The sequence below is a fragment of the Durio zibethinus genome, chromosome 18 (genome assembly GCF_047325235.1).
Source record: "Durio zibethinus cultivar Kanyao isolate XHJ-2024 chromosome 18, ASM4732523v1, whole genome shotgun sequence".
Taxonomy (NCBI): domain Eukaryota; kingdom Viridiplantae; phylum Streptophyta; class Magnoliopsida; order Malvales; family Malvaceae; genus Durio; species Durio zibethinus.
The window spans coordinates 7,756,909-7,772,185 of NC_143179.1; the positions used below are offsets into that span (position 1 = coordinate 7,756,909).

The window sequence follows — 15,277 nt, forward strand, 5'->3', positions numbered from 1 at the left end:
TGATAAGCTACAATATCACAGTTGATCACTTCGTTCAAACTAGAGAGGTTCTCTAAAAGAACAGTTTAGATTTAACCCAGACTACTGTAAAAACCAATTATTGCACCTAGAAAAAAGTTACAACCTATTAGAATAACTGAGAAAAGTTGAAAAACCACACTTTGTTTCTAAGGGGTTTGACCAATATTTGTAGTGTTCATACTTTGGGTCATCCAAATTATCAGCTATCCCATACGAAGAATGAACAGCTCCCCGTGCCATCAATTTGGGTGCAACAAAATGAAGCAGATCCAAAATTGATCCAGCAGTGTAAACTTTGTAATCAGCTCCCTGTGACATGTTTGGTGTAGGACATTATTTCTTTGCATTGAGAAAGGCTGATACTATGGCTGATGGGTCAACTACAACAGAAACCCTAGTGCTCCACAGTTCACAAAATCATACGCAAGGACAACGGATCTGAAAAAAGAGGGTAATCACTTGTTTGCTTACAAATTATCTGAAATTATGCATGTTTTTACATAGACTAACATGAATAACAATCATGAAAAGGAAGACCAAGTCAAGGATCTCCCGAATAAATTCAAAGCCAAACTCTTTTCGACATTCCTAGAATGTAAAAGCAGAAGATAGAAACTTAGAAGAAATTTCACGACAGTGTACAGTCACTCAGAGACACTTTTCACTACATATGCATGAAAGATAATTGACGGAGTGATAGTTTGATAAAGCCAAGAATGAGTTGCCGTCTTCTTTGCTGCCCTCTGCTCACCGGACAACTGAAGCACAGTGCTGTATTCCATTGCACAAACTGCCACCACTGCCTTGCATGTGGCCGCCCACACGAGGAGAGTTGTCTTGGAATCTGTGTTCTGGCTGCTGGATATTGCCATCACCGTTGGAGACACTTGTGATGTCACAGCAGCTTGTACTTGAACCAGTATATTCTGCCGTGCTTGAGCATCGCCTCTCAAAGTTCTGATCTACTATTCTTTTGGTCCAAGCAGCTAGCATCAGAGATGCATTCGGAACTTGGGTTAAAAGTTGCATCAGGCTGTTGGAGCTTCTTTTTGCTAAGAAAACGTCCACCGCTTCCCCTAACCCTATTCAGTGCATGAAGATGTCGAGATTCATGAAGGTATGGCTGCATTTAATTCAAACCAAAGCCGATCAGTGGATTTAGGCTGTTATATTATCCATGGCACCAACGATAGCACTGGGAAGTAAAACAAATGCCTAAACGAATTCAATATTACCTTTTGAGATTTGACGAGTTTGTTTTGCGCCTTAAGCTTTGCACGGTACTGCCTCCTTCTGAGAATCCCATGATATTGTTTTGCATTGACATAAATGAACCCATCTTCTGCAAGATCAAGAGGCAGCGGGATTCGTGTAGCTCCACTTCCTGCCATCTGGCCCTGAATCTGATCAAATTTAATTAAATCACGTTACATCGATCATAAGAAGAAAAATAGTCACAAGAAAGATTATACGGTAAACAAGGTGAAACCTAGAATAACACTAGAGGGGCAGGAATGGTGGTAGAAGAAAAGAATTAGAGCTTATCGAAGCCTATCAGACCCACAGATAAGAAATATCAATTGGTCGTGAAACAGCATACTGCAAAAAGTCCTATAAAGTAATTAAGAAGCAATCTTGGTCTGATAAAAAGTGATTACTAACATGCCAAAAATAATTCATAGAAAAGAAAATATTCCCACCAGTAACCAATGCGTAGACAGAAGCAGCATGATTTGCTAGTAAAGTATTAAACTTTTAATTTCAATAATCAGGATTCAAATCCCAATAATCTCAATACAAAAAAAAAAAAATTGAGATCAATGGCAAGCTACAATAATTCACTGATGAGGAGATCGTACAAAATCCTGTTGCCCATATGGAGTAAATAGCCCACCAAAGTAAGCATCAGCGTAAGGAATTGGAGAACAGGCCCGAAATGGGAAGAAAAATATCGATTTAAAACAAAGCCAACAAAATTACTTCATAATGACTGCAAAACATACCATCGAATGGTTATAATTTGGATGAGAAGGGCTGAACACAGTGTTTGGATTTTTAAGCAAGTAAACTGGCTTCATTCGACCCTCTATGTCCTTCCTATAACTTTCATCCTGACCTGATGCATGAGAAACAATTATGATATCAGACAAACATTGTTAAACTGTTAAGCTTGACAACAGGCTTCCCTCTCTGTCTAGAAATCCCTTTCAGGCCATTCAAAATCTGAAACAAAGCACACTAATGCATCAACAATGATGAGAGAAATTTATAGAACGCCATCAACAAGTTTTGTGTAACAACAGAACACAAGTGTCAAGCAGTCACCTGACATCTAACAAAAGAATAAAGCATCAACAACAAGAATCCTATTTGCTATACTTGCAAGTAGACTTGGCAATTAAAACATAATATAGTGATACAACATAAAAAAATATATAAAAGTAATATAGATTTAAATTTTAACAAAAATTATATATGAATTTAACAAAAAAAAAATATTTCATATTTTTTATATCAACATAAATTATAATATATAAATTTTATATAAAATATAATATAAATACATAAATTATTAATATTTTATAACATGTACACAAATTGTCATGTTCGCTTGCAAGAATCAACTATAAGAACTAAGACATCACTAAAAAACAAATTCTTCCAAAAGTTCATATCTTCTCCAGCTACTGATCATTAGCCATATCAACCAAAGTCAAAGTGAAGCACTTGTACGGCGAGCAGAGATATCTGTTGTATTTTAGAGTGTTTCTTAGCCCCCAAAGCATTTGATAAAATTCAATAGTTGACGGCAGCTACCAAGCAAGAATAGTGGTGAAAATAGAAGGAAAATAATATAGAAAGAAAATTCCCAACAAATCACACTAGTTTCCAGAAGCATCAATACCAGATTCAGATGAATTGCAATGAGAATTGGTAACTCCTATGACACCCTCTTCATGATGAGATTGACCAAATATTGCTTGAGCTGATGTCGATCCCTGGACTGGTAGTTGAAGATGTAAATGCTTTGCATTATGGTAGAGTTGGGAGGGGGTTTCGACTTTCAAGCTTATATTCTGGGATGAAGACTGTGCAGTATTTAGCTGCTCGTTTGAATTCCACCATGGTGGGCCACTAATAGATATATGGGATAAGGAATGAAGAGAACTTGCGTCACAATTTTTCTTTGGCAAGTTTTGAACCCGAATCGCCATCTAATTCATCAATTGTCTTGAATTTTGATGCAACACTCAGAAGATCCTTATCAACAAACAGATTCTTTCTGTCTCACTCCAAGTTTAACTACTAAAAGGGGAAAGACATAGAATGAGCTGTGAAAGTCTAAGTTATACTCAAAATATGAATGTAATCAACACGATTTCCGATCACCAAATAAAACTACCATTGCACAAGAACCAATGGAGATGGAACACTATAAACACAAGTTCAGCACACATGTCCAAGTAAATGTCAAAAGCAAAAAAACTAGTAAGGCCAAAATTTGCTAGTGTAAAGAAAACCCATGAAGCAGCAACAACCCAAACATAAAATGAACAAAAGCGACAAAACTATTCAGAACGATTATGGCCCCCATAATTGCATGAAACTCTAAGTATATCACAAGAACCAAAATCACAAGCTAGATTCTCAATGTAATAGTCGACAACTTATTAACATTTGAGTAAAACACACAGACAAGAAGAATAAAAAGAACATTGATGGGGTGTTCCTTTGCTTCAGTCATGTAATTTTCCAAATCATCAAAATTTTGAGGGAAAAAAAAACAGATGAACATATACATCAACGAAGTTAGTGGTTCAAATATGGTGATAAGAGCAACCAAGTGCACCAAACCATTTGGGGAGTGTAATTTGAACAGGAATTCACTTGGCAATCATGAAGAAGGTAATAGTTTTGATGCTTATTTCAATCAACAACTCATTCAGCTGTAGACATCAGATACATAAAACTCACGAAGGGATTACAAGAAATTAAGCATTTATGAGCGTGACCAAAAGTAGAATTCAAAAGAAAAGCATGTATTTACAAATTCTTAAACAGAAAAGAAAAAGAAACAAAAGAACATAATAGGCTTTTAGAAATCACATTCCATAATAGATATATCATATTCAAAAGAATCAGAAACCAGATTCGATAACATGTTCTAGATCTATGGAGCAACTGAAACATATTTAGACATCATCGTCGTTACATGTCAATTTTCAACAAGAAAATGAAGCAATTTGTGCAGTTATCAGGCATGCTCAGAAAGTCAACCCGGTAAAATTATAGCAGTTTTACTCTGCATGCAACTAGTTGTGAAAAACCAGATAATTTGCAAACAGTTTCGCCACTGCGACTCAAAAGATTTGACATTCTATAACTAAAAGCCTAGACTACAAATCCACCAAATAAATGATGGTTTTCGATGAATAAAATAGCAAAGCAATTACAAATTCGAATGAGTTAGAGGAAAACCCTAGGTTTTAGAGACAATAAACTGCAAGAAAAATAGACTTTTAGCTATGGAACTAATAGGACTGGCCAAAAAGAAAACCTAAGGGGCTTCAAAATGGCATGCAGCATAAATCAATACAAGAACCATAAAAGATTTGAGAGCTTGAGAGGGAATACAAACCAGTCAACAAGATAAAGAGGAAACTTTGATAAGAAAGGAAAAAAATAGTGTTTCAAAATCAGTAACTCTAATGAACAAAAAAAAATATCCTTGCAGATTAAGAATCCAAGTACCAAATCTTTGCTGAATAAAATCCAAGTTCATCCAGAAACTCTGTTGTGCCAAAGGAGAAGAAGAAGAAGAAGAAGAGCTGACCAAGAATTACCCCTTTCTAAGAGCAAGAGACAAAAGGGCAGGGTGGATACAAAGTTTATTTTGTACGGACAACAACTGTACGGACAAGGTAATGCTTCTAGGCATGTTTCATGAAGCAGTCCCGCAGCAGCTAAAAGAACCTTACATATAAAGTGAAAAACACGCCGCACACAAAAAGCCAAAAAAAGGAAAAACATAAACAACGACTGTCGGAACCACTTTACCAAGAACAACTTTCCCAACTTCTACATAGAACAGAAATAACTTCTTCATCATTATCACCAGCATCAATTCGAGGAAAAAAAACAGTAAGAAAACAAAACCACACTTATAAGGCAAATAATAAATGTATCAGGGGATATATTAAAAATAAGAAAGAAAATAAAAAGAAAGGAGAGGAAATGAGGCGAAAGAAAAAAATATATATATATATATATATATTATATATAGTAGTAGTGATAGGGTTAAGTAAAGAAACGATAAGCTTGAATCAGATAAATAAAAAAAATTGGACCTATGGCATCCGATGAGCTAGGCATGAAGCAGAAGTAAATAATTGTTCTGTTGGACGAACTTAGGCACGTTTCCTCTCTTGAAAGCTCTCCAACCACCCTTCTCTCTCTCTCTTTAAATTTTTTTATCACTGAAATTGAGAGTAATACTCCAATCCTTTTTTTTTTTTCTTCAATTACTTTCTAGGAAAACAAAAAAAAAAAAAAAAGCTTTAGAATTATAATTCCGCCCACCTCCCTTAAAATCCTCCCATAAAATCCATCCTTGACACAAACACAAACAGCTTTCTTCTCTACCTTTGGTTTCATTTTTTTTTTTTCATTAATGATTGTTTCCGATGTTTGTGGGAGCCACACTCATTCCCTTGCGTCCTTTTATGGCTTATTTTATCACAGCAAGTCGCCCTTCACGGCTGCACTGTACATATTTAGGGCAAACCTTACATAAAATCTTTTAAGTGTATTTTTTTTTAATTTACCATTAAAGTATTTGTCATTGTTTTTATGACCTAGTCAGCATACGTTATTTAAAACATATTAAATCTTGTACCAAAAAAACATAATTATAAATTCCTAAAATTCCCATTTCTTTGTTAAAATCTTCAATTTCATCTTGCATAGGCATAACCCAAAAATAATATGAAATTTTAAACTTCCAATTTCACTTCATCATTAACATAATTATATAAAAAAATAATAAAAACAAAGGCGTAAAATATCCAATCTTTTACTCCATAATTAAATCTAGCTAAAACATAATTAGCAATCCCCATTGGTTAATTAATGCACTAACATGCATTAAAAAAAAAATAGCTTCAATACCTTATCCTTTTATCCAGACCAAATGGAGTAAACACACCCGAAATCAACATTTTTTTTTATATTTGGTATAAGATGCTAGTTACTTTTCACCAGAAGATAGAAGAGGAATAAATATATAAAAGAGGCATTGAAACATTAAAAAAAAACCAACTTCAGATTAGAGTTTTTACAAGATATCAACTTGAAGAAATTGAAGGACTACATATTTGAAAGACTTGATTTTGATGAAACTTAATGTTTCTCTTTTACACTTGATCAAAAGCCACTTTATATATACATAACAAAATGGAAGGAAAATAATTATGCTTAAAGCATGGAGGAAAACATGGTGGAGGAAATCATGGAAAGCATTTGTCTTCATTATATATAGTTAAAAAGAGTAAAAAAGAAGTATGAATTTCTCACCCCCCCCCCCCAAAAAAAAAAAGAACTTATTTGAACAAAAGGGAAAATACTTAAAAGTCTCCTTTAAATTGTGTCCTCATCATACTTTCTTAAAAAAAAGAAAAAATCCACATTATATTTTTGCTATTTATGTTTTTAATTCTCATGTTTTCTTATTAAATGAGATATAACAAAACAAAAATAAAATAAAATGCTTAAAATCTAATATTATATTTGCTAGATCTTATGTTTGTCAAATTTGGTTAAAAAAAATACCATGCACAATCGAAAACATGAGTAGATATTAAACGAAAAATAAATCTAAAATATTTTAAGTTAAATATTTATTGATTTTTTATTATAAGAAATAATTTCATAAGATGATAGTTCGATTTTCAATACTTTTATATATATATATATATATATTTTTTTTTTTTTTTTGTTCTCAAAGCTTCGACTTTTCTTGTGAAAAAATTGAATAGCATATATTTTCTTAGTAATACAGACCGGCCGGTAAAATTTATTTAACATAAAATCTAATGCTTAACTAGTGGTTAGAAATTCATTTGTTTGTATTTATTTCTAATTAGTATGTTATTCTTTCCTTGTGCAAGGTTTAATAGTCAATAAAGATGACCCTTTGCTTAGTTTAGTGAGCAAGTTGGTTTAGAGGTAATGCTCAGAATTTGATCCGAAATTAGTAAAGCAGTCAAACCCACTACCACTAGTTTCTTGATAACGACTAAAAGGAAGATTGGTTGTAACTTCGTGTCTTCAATCAAAATAATCCTAAAAGTGATTACTTCACTCATCAAGCCAAGCCTTTTTTCTTTTTTTATAATAAATTTTCTCCTGTTCAATGCACTAAGAACGCTCCAAAATATATATATATATATATATAAAACATAAAAGTTATAAAGTTTTCTTTGTACCATTGTATTCGTTCATATGTTCAAAGTTAAATTGTATGATACGTTAATAAAATATTAAATTATTAATTTTAATAATTAAGATTCAATTCATAATGGTTTTAAATATAAAAAATACAAAACAAAATTAAGAAAAATATAGCATACGGATACTATACAATAAGAGTCGATATCAAATGTCAATACAAATAAATACATTTTAAAAATTAAAAGAAAACTTCGCACGGTTATTTTTCGTGTTGTTTGGTGGGTGGTTTTAAAGATTCAAAGTGAATGGAGAGGAAGAAGAGATGGAGAGAAAGAGAGAGAAAGAGAAAAAAAAAATTAAAAGGAAATAACTTGGCATTTTCAAGCATGAAATTTCCACATATGCAATCCATGTAAGCAAAAAAAATCCATGTCAGCAGACCTACAAGTTAACCAAAATAAAATTTGTAACTAAGATTTTATATTCGAAAAAAACAAAATTAAATTTGTTCAAATTATTTTTCATGAATAAAAAATTCTGAATTTTGAATGAGTCCGAAAATCAATCTCATAATTTGACACCAATTGTTGATTATTAATAACTAACACCATTTCCCATGCTTTCTTCGAGGAGGCTTAATGTTCCGAAAGCAGAGCACAACAGCTCAATTAATATGGGAAAAATAAACGCTGAACTGTTGGTATTTCTGCATGGAAAGCGCGTTGCCTGAAGGGAGCAACGAGGCAAGGGCACAAGCACGCACAGGCACGCACAGGCACGCACACATCAAGCATAGAGAAAGAGATTCATAATTATTTCAGAAGGGAGAAGAAAGACAAGAGTATGAATTTATGAACTGCTATAACAATAAATTAATAGAATATAAATATCTGAAGATCAAGGTAAGTGCTCCTAGCTAGAATTAAAGGTGCCTGGCATGTCATAGGGAGGGACGCCATTTTCATGCACTACAATTTGATGCATTGCAGAAACAAAAGAAAGAACTTTTCAAGTACAACAGAAGGAGAATACAACATCTGTGAAGAGCTCAATCCCATTTCTTGCACTTCATTAGTTCAACGCAAGCAATAAACTGAGTGCCCACGACGACGTCTGCCACCGCCAACAACAATGGGTATAGTTCAATTCGTAAGGTTAACTGCAGGAGGAAGTGAAAGAAGATCTTTGTCATCACTGAAAGAATGATTGAAAAAGCAAATAACATCACAAAACAGACAAGCATGAATTGAAGAAATAGCTCAATATGAGAGATAATCTTCTCTTTGGTTAATCAAGTATTATTTTCCAGATGATTAAGCAGATGATATACATTTCAATAGCAGTACACTGAATTTGTGGCAACACTGGCCTTCTAATCAAGTGTTCTCAAAATTTATTTTTCATTTTACTTAATCACGTTCCCTTATTAAGCCAGCTTGATTGTGAAGAAAAAGCTTCATAACTCCCTAAATATCAAGTTGGAGATGATATTTCAATTAATCTATGCATTCAACTTTGACCTTTGATTGCTTACCTCCTGAGTCCTGAACCTAGAGCTGTAAGTTGATCCTTTCAGACCATTTAAAAATATCAGAATAAACACGGTCTCCACCCAGGTCCTCACCAGTGGCCCCAGCTGCTACTCGGATTATATCCTCAATCAAAGCAAAGTTCCCCAATATATCAACATGACCTCCACTTTGGGTGCCTCGACCTTCTAGAAGATTAGCCGGAGGGGCATGATTGTACTCCCTTATGTAAGTACGAATTCCTGAAGGATTAAATCTGGTTTTACCCCGCCAACCTTTTGCACACATGAAACCTGCACTTAAAGTAGGAATTGTCTCATCTCCATCAACAGAGAAAACACCATCTTTTAGACATGACTCTTCACTATCACCCATTACTGAGGTGTCTATCTGAAACGGAATATAGCAATCAGGGGCAGTAGTTAATTTGTAGACATAAGCTCTTTCAGTGGGGATACCAACTCCATACATTGAGTAGATTTCCATGTCCGGAGCATTTGGCAACCTGCAAAATCATATGGCACTTGTTAAGAAAACATAGAGAAAGAGAAAGAGAGAGAAGAGGGGGGGAGGGGCAGGGACAGCCTAGCAGTATAAAAGATTCAACAGCTTTTAATGACAAAACTCAAAAGGATAACAATTTAAAATATTAATCACAACTTTTGCAATCTTAATGAGCTAGCTATGGGATTGGTTAATTATACAAACTCAACCAATTAAAAGCTACAATATCACAGTTGATCACTTCCTTCAAACTAGAGTTTTTCTAAAAGAACAGTTTAGATTTAATCCAAGTACTATAAAAACCAATTATTGCACTAAGAGAAAAACCAAAGCCAACTAGAATAACTGAGAAAAGTTGAAAAACCTCACTTTGTTTCTAAGGGGTTTGACCAATATTTGTAGTGTGCATACTTTGGGTCATCCAAATTATCAGCTATCCCATACGAAAAATGAGCAGCTCCCCGTGCCATCAACTTGGGGGCAACAAAATGAAGCAGATCCAAAATTGATCCAGCAGTGTAAACTTTGTAATCGGTAACTGCTTTGATATCGCCATTGCCCATTTCATGATACTCTATCCAAACATCACAGTTGCTTGAGTTGGCAAGCTTATCACCCTTCTCAACATCCTGCTAATCAACAATAATCATAAATAAACTCCAAGCTACAGACTAAGCAACTGATTATCTTCCTAGCATGCAAACCAAAAAGCACAATGTATAATAGTCGTCCTTTCATTATTGCATTTTAATGAATAAAATCTTCCAGTTGGCATACATGCATTTCACATACAAGTAGGTGAAAGTTCAGCACATATTTTTTTCCTTTCCGTTAAAAAAACTCAGCAAATTTTAGTCACATGATCTTGAAAACTTGGATTAGTGGCAATTGGTGAAAATGATCATTGTTAAAAGAGAAGAAATAGAGAGAGAGAAAGAGAGAAAGATCATCCATCTGATTTCACTTTATAAAGATAATTAATCATAACTTGGACATTACCTTAAAATCAACCCTCTTAATTTTGGAGGAATGTGCCTCAGCCACATCTTTCCCAAATGAAATAAGTCTCCCATAATTCACACCTTTCATATCACCCAAATTGCTGTTTGCGTTTTGACCTGTATTATGAGTGCTATTGTTCTTCAACTTTTTCGCACTACAGTTAAAGCTTCCTCCTTCTGGTGACCAATCAAGCCCACCCCAGATAGTGTCCCCACCTTTTGGTATCATTGACAAAGTGGCATCCCATGTACGAAACATCCGCATTAAATGCTGAAAAGTTTGAAGACCAAGTACATCTTTGTCCAGAAAACCTGGTGCAAAAGCCCTGTTTTAACAATTAGCATTTCATCAAGCTCCCGAAGCAAAGTAGACTTGCACTTCATCATGACTGAAAAACTATTTTAGGTTTTGCCAAGAGTGAGAGCAGAGCAAACCGATACGGTTTAGGGTGCAAAACCATGCTTGACAGCATGACTGCACCATTTTGGAGAATCACATGATTTAAGAAGAAATTAAAACACTCCAATGTTTATAACAGAATATACAACCAAAACTAACTATAGTAAAGGCTTGCATGAAATGACTGTTATTAAGAAAAAGACAAAAGCAGGGCCAAAAGGATTGAGGGATAGAGATGCAAAATGGATTAAGATTGCAAATTTTAGTGATTCCTACAGACTGATTTATCCTTTTACTTTGTACACTCAAGAAATAATAACATCAATCCACTATCATAATAGAAGCCTTTAGAAAGGCCAGATTTATTACTGATTTAAGAATTGAAACAACATTATTTCAATAAACCGATGCCATAAAAGAAAAAGGCATTAGAAAAGTTAGTTCTTTCTCACAAGGACATATTTGCAAGCACAAGATCTGTAGTGACAGAAAGCATGGTGTCATAGTTAGCATCAGAATTTTATGCCGATTGGTTGACAAAGATAGCAGTAGTAATATGACAATCCACACCAAGACAAGAAATATTCTTTTTCCACACAAAAAAAAAAAAAAATCGAAGTACCTGGCCATGGCTATATCCCTGACTTCAATAGAAAAATGCAGTGAGACCGATTTTGGAACACCTAAAAAGGGCGCACCAATGTTCATTACTGCCTTTATGTGCTTAGCACACCAATCTGATCCGCCTCCACCACCCATGGGAGCTGGCGCTTCAACCCATTTCATGAAGTGCAGAAAGTACAGGACTCCCATTGAATGCGGAACGACTACTACCTTTTTCCCACCATTTGTAGCTACCATGAGCTCTATGTTACTTTTTATTCTCGTTAAAGTTTGGTCCCTGACCTGATTTATTCAAATAAAGTAGAAGCAATAAGATAATTTTAGGGAGTTATAAGCATAATGCTAATCAAACCATCAGCACAGCAGAATTACCAAAGATAAACATTTAAAGTCTATTTACCTCCATAAGCACAAAATTATTTGGCAGAATAAGTTTGGGAGGAATGAGAAATTTCAAATCAAGTGCATACCTCCGTGTTCTGAAAAGATAACCTCCAATCATAAGCAGCCATATACATTGATTTTTCCTCATACCCAATCTGAGCCAAATTAGCAATTAGGACAGCCCAAACAAAATAACCTGCTGCAAAATAATCAGCTGCCACAAGTCCAGATACAGGCCTGACCCTTATACCAGGAGGGTCCAATCCAGTTTCATTATCAAGTGACATGTGCTCAAGCCAGCATAATGGTCTGCAATGAAATTGGGAGAACAGTGTGGAAGAAAATTTAGTAAACTTCATGGACAACTTAGCTTTTGCAAACAGTTAGAAGATAAACACATGAAACAAGGGAAAATAGCAATACCAGGTCTAAGTTGGAGTAATTTCCATTCTAACTAATGACATTTTCATTTTGTGACCAAAAACAATTTAAAAGATAAAACTCAATATAGCAACCATATGCCATAGATTAAGGAAAAGTTTTCAGAAAATTTCAGGAAGCAAAACCTATAATCTTCTTTGTATATCAAGAGAAGCCAGTATTACTACAAAGACTAAAGAGCAATAAAGTAAATAAATCACTCATTGGAAAGACAGATTGGTCTTGTTCAAGTCTAGAGGCAATCCACTAGTTATAAAGCATAATGACATCCTCAAACAAGGAAAAAACTTGAATTGGCAGAACATTTTAGATTCAATAAAGGCCTAAGGAGAGTTTAGGTAGTATTTTACTTGGCAAGAGTTAAAGATTCTTCAAAGCAGCAAATACGTTTTTTCAATAATTATCCTGTGAAGTACTCTAGCAGGAAAACACTAACATCAAAAGCAAAGAATCATGATAGCATTTTGACGGTTTTAACTACTGTCTATGTCAATCCATGTGGCCGACACTGTAACAACAAAGATTGGCAAGGAAAAAAGAGGAACCAAAAGAAAAGGGGAACGCATAGAGACAACAATTTTAGCAACTGGAGCCAAAATATGTCAGTTTCCACTCGGCAAATCCCTAGCTTTCCAGTTCTAGAACAACAAAACAAAATGAAATCTGCATTCTTACAGCAACCTTATGAACAACTTTGTAAGCATTCCTAAACATGTTCTTACCCCTTGCGAAAAGCTTCAACTATTACAGAACAGACTATACAACACATGATCCAACCGGGTACCAGTACAAGTTCTAATCCACACTGTCACTCACAGTACAGTGATCAAGTTGCTGTAAGAGGGACCAAAGTTACCTTTCTAATGTCCCATAAGCAAACATAAAGCCAAAGTAAGAATCATTTGCAACAATAAAAAGGTTTTAATGTTAGAAACCAATACAAAGAAAGAAAAGAAAAGAACTTTAAAGTCACATCTCAAAAGCCTTCGTTGATCTAATTCATGACCTTTAAAATATTTTTAAGAAAAAATCAAAAATAAAAAAAACATTTTCCTCACACGTCATAACTCCAATACACTAAACCTCAAAATTCTCGAAAGAAAAAAAAAGCAAAAGCTAATACCTTTTATATAATTCTCCAAACGAGCCACCCCAAAGGCGTTTCCCAAGCAACCCTTCAGCACACTGGCGCCCTTCCCAAAGCTCGAGCCCACCTGTCACAATCCCAGGCACGAGCACCACTGGGTGATTCACCGTCCAGCCCTCTTTCCTCAACTTGACACCGGGAGGGTCCGGCAACGGCCCCGTTATCGCCTCCGTTACGTACTGCGGGAACGAAGCGGGCATTGCGTTGTATAAGAACAACAAGAACCACCACATCGAACATATGAAACCGATGAACCAACAACAGCTGTCCCAACACGACCATTTTTTAGAACTATACCTTTCTCTTCGGGGGCTCTTGTATTGCTTTTTCTTGTCATCTTCTTTTTCGATGTTGGGTTCAGAGTTTGGGAAATTTGAGGAATCCGTTACGTTCCTCCGCCTCAAAATCGACATCGTTTGAAAGCCAAAATGGGATCTATATATATGCTCTGGGTTGGGGCTCGGTTGCTCATTAGTAGAAACTAAAAATTCTGATTCTGAGATTCTTCACATTGATCGGATAAAGGGCTTTTTTTTGTACCATCGACGCCGGTGATGTTAAAGACAGTCGCCGGCGGATTACAAGTGGAAGCACAAGAATGGCTGATATTTAAGCTCGAAAAATTCCTTTTTTTAGATCCCTCTAACGGTGGATCCCACCGTGAAAGCGATTGTTTCTGGGGGAGGGCGGAATGAGTAACGAGGCTGTCTCTTCCTCTCTTGACCGTTTACTTTTCCTGGGTTGGCGATAGAATGACGGTAGTCAGCTAATCGAGGGGGATGCATTGGGAAAGAGTTGGCGGTAATTGAGCCGAGAGAACTGATATAGTGAAAAACTTGAACTTTAAGTTCGACCCTTAATTTATGGTTTAATATTCTTTTTGAATTCGATTTAATTTTATTTTTTAATTCAAATTTGATATCGAATTTAAGTTATTTGAATTTGTTTAATTAAATTAAAAAATATATAAAAATAAATTTAATTTTTATATTCGATAAAAATTTAATTATTTATATTTAAATTTAAATTTGATATATTTTATTAATTAAAATAAATAAAAATTTAAATATAAAAATTTAATTGAATTTATAAATTATTCGAATTGAATATAAAAATACTCGAATTCAATATAAAAATATTCGAATTCGATTTAATCGATAAAATAAATTATTCAAACTCGATTCGATAATAATTAAATCAAATTTAAATTTTATTCAAATCAAATTCAAATAATTTATTAATATTAATATATCATTTATATCCTTAAAGAGAGATGAAGCGAGGTGGATTTAACGATGATTGAGTAACGTTTTTTGCCACTAGCAGAGCCATAAAAGCTGCTTCTGGCTTTCTGGTTTCTTCCTTTTTCGGCTTCAAGGCCATGAGCCCCAAGACGGTCTAAATAAATACAGATTGGTCTACACGACGTCAATATGACAGATTTTACCAACTTCATTACTTTTTTTGGACTCGTACACTTTGCTCGTTAAAATCAAATATCTTCATTTTTTTATTTGCCTTTTAGAAAAATAATGTTAATTATTTGTTTATTATGATTATTGGCGAGCTACTGAAAATACTAAAAACATTTTTTTTGTATAGATACCAATTATTTTAGTCTAAAATTTGATCTTATAATCTCGAGATTAAACAAGAATATTAATGCTTATAATTGTTCACACGTGGTTAATCATCTTTATTGGAAATATCACACGTACACGAGAAAACCTTGGTCTATATAAACATATAATGTTGGTACATTATTATATTTGTTAAT

General features: G+C 34.3%; 1 protein-coding gene and 1 pseudogene across 3 annotated transcripts; both read right to left on the bottom strand.

The window, feature by feature from the left end:
- Nucleotides 1-536: 536 nt before the first annotated feature.
- LOC111300374 (nuclear transcription factor Y subunit A-3-like) lies at nucleotides 537-4,766 on the bottom strand (annotated as a pseudogene). Its single transcript, XR_016329715.1, has 4 exons — nucleotides 2,927-4,766; nucleotides 2,025-2,137; nucleotides 1,257-1,424; nucleotides 537-1,144 (listed from the first exon to the last, which is right to left on the bottom strand). The product of XR_016329715.1 is annotated as a nuclear transcription factor Y subunit A-3-like (transcript).
- A 3,531-nt stretch (nucleotides 4,767-8,297) lies between these two features.
- LOC111299177 (phospholipid:diacylglycerol acyltransferase 1-like) lies at nucleotides 8,298-14,322 on the bottom strand. 2 transcript variants are annotated; one of them, XM_022894217.2, is made up of 7 exons: nucleotides 13,477-14,322; nucleotides 11,999-12,221; nucleotides 11,527-11,810; nucleotides 10,503-10,830; nucleotides 9,873-10,132; nucleotides 9,005-9,504; nucleotides 8,298-8,629 (listed from the first exon to the last, which is right to left on the bottom strand). In XM_022894217.2, exons 1-6 carry the CDS (start codon nucleotides 13,911-13,913, stop codon nucleotides 9,021-9,023), a joined length of 2,016 nt encoding a protein of 671 aa, XP_022749952.2. In that variant the 5' UTR covers nucleotides 13,914-14,322; the 3' UTR covers nucleotides 8,298-8,629; nucleotides 9,005-9,020. The 2 variants fall into 2 exon arrangements, with proteins under 2 accessions (XP_022749952.2, XP_022749953.2); XM_022894218.2 differs by having other exon boundaries at nucleotides 8,298-8,664; nucleotides 13,477-14,313.
- Nucleotides 14,323-15,277: the final 955 nt, after the last annotated feature.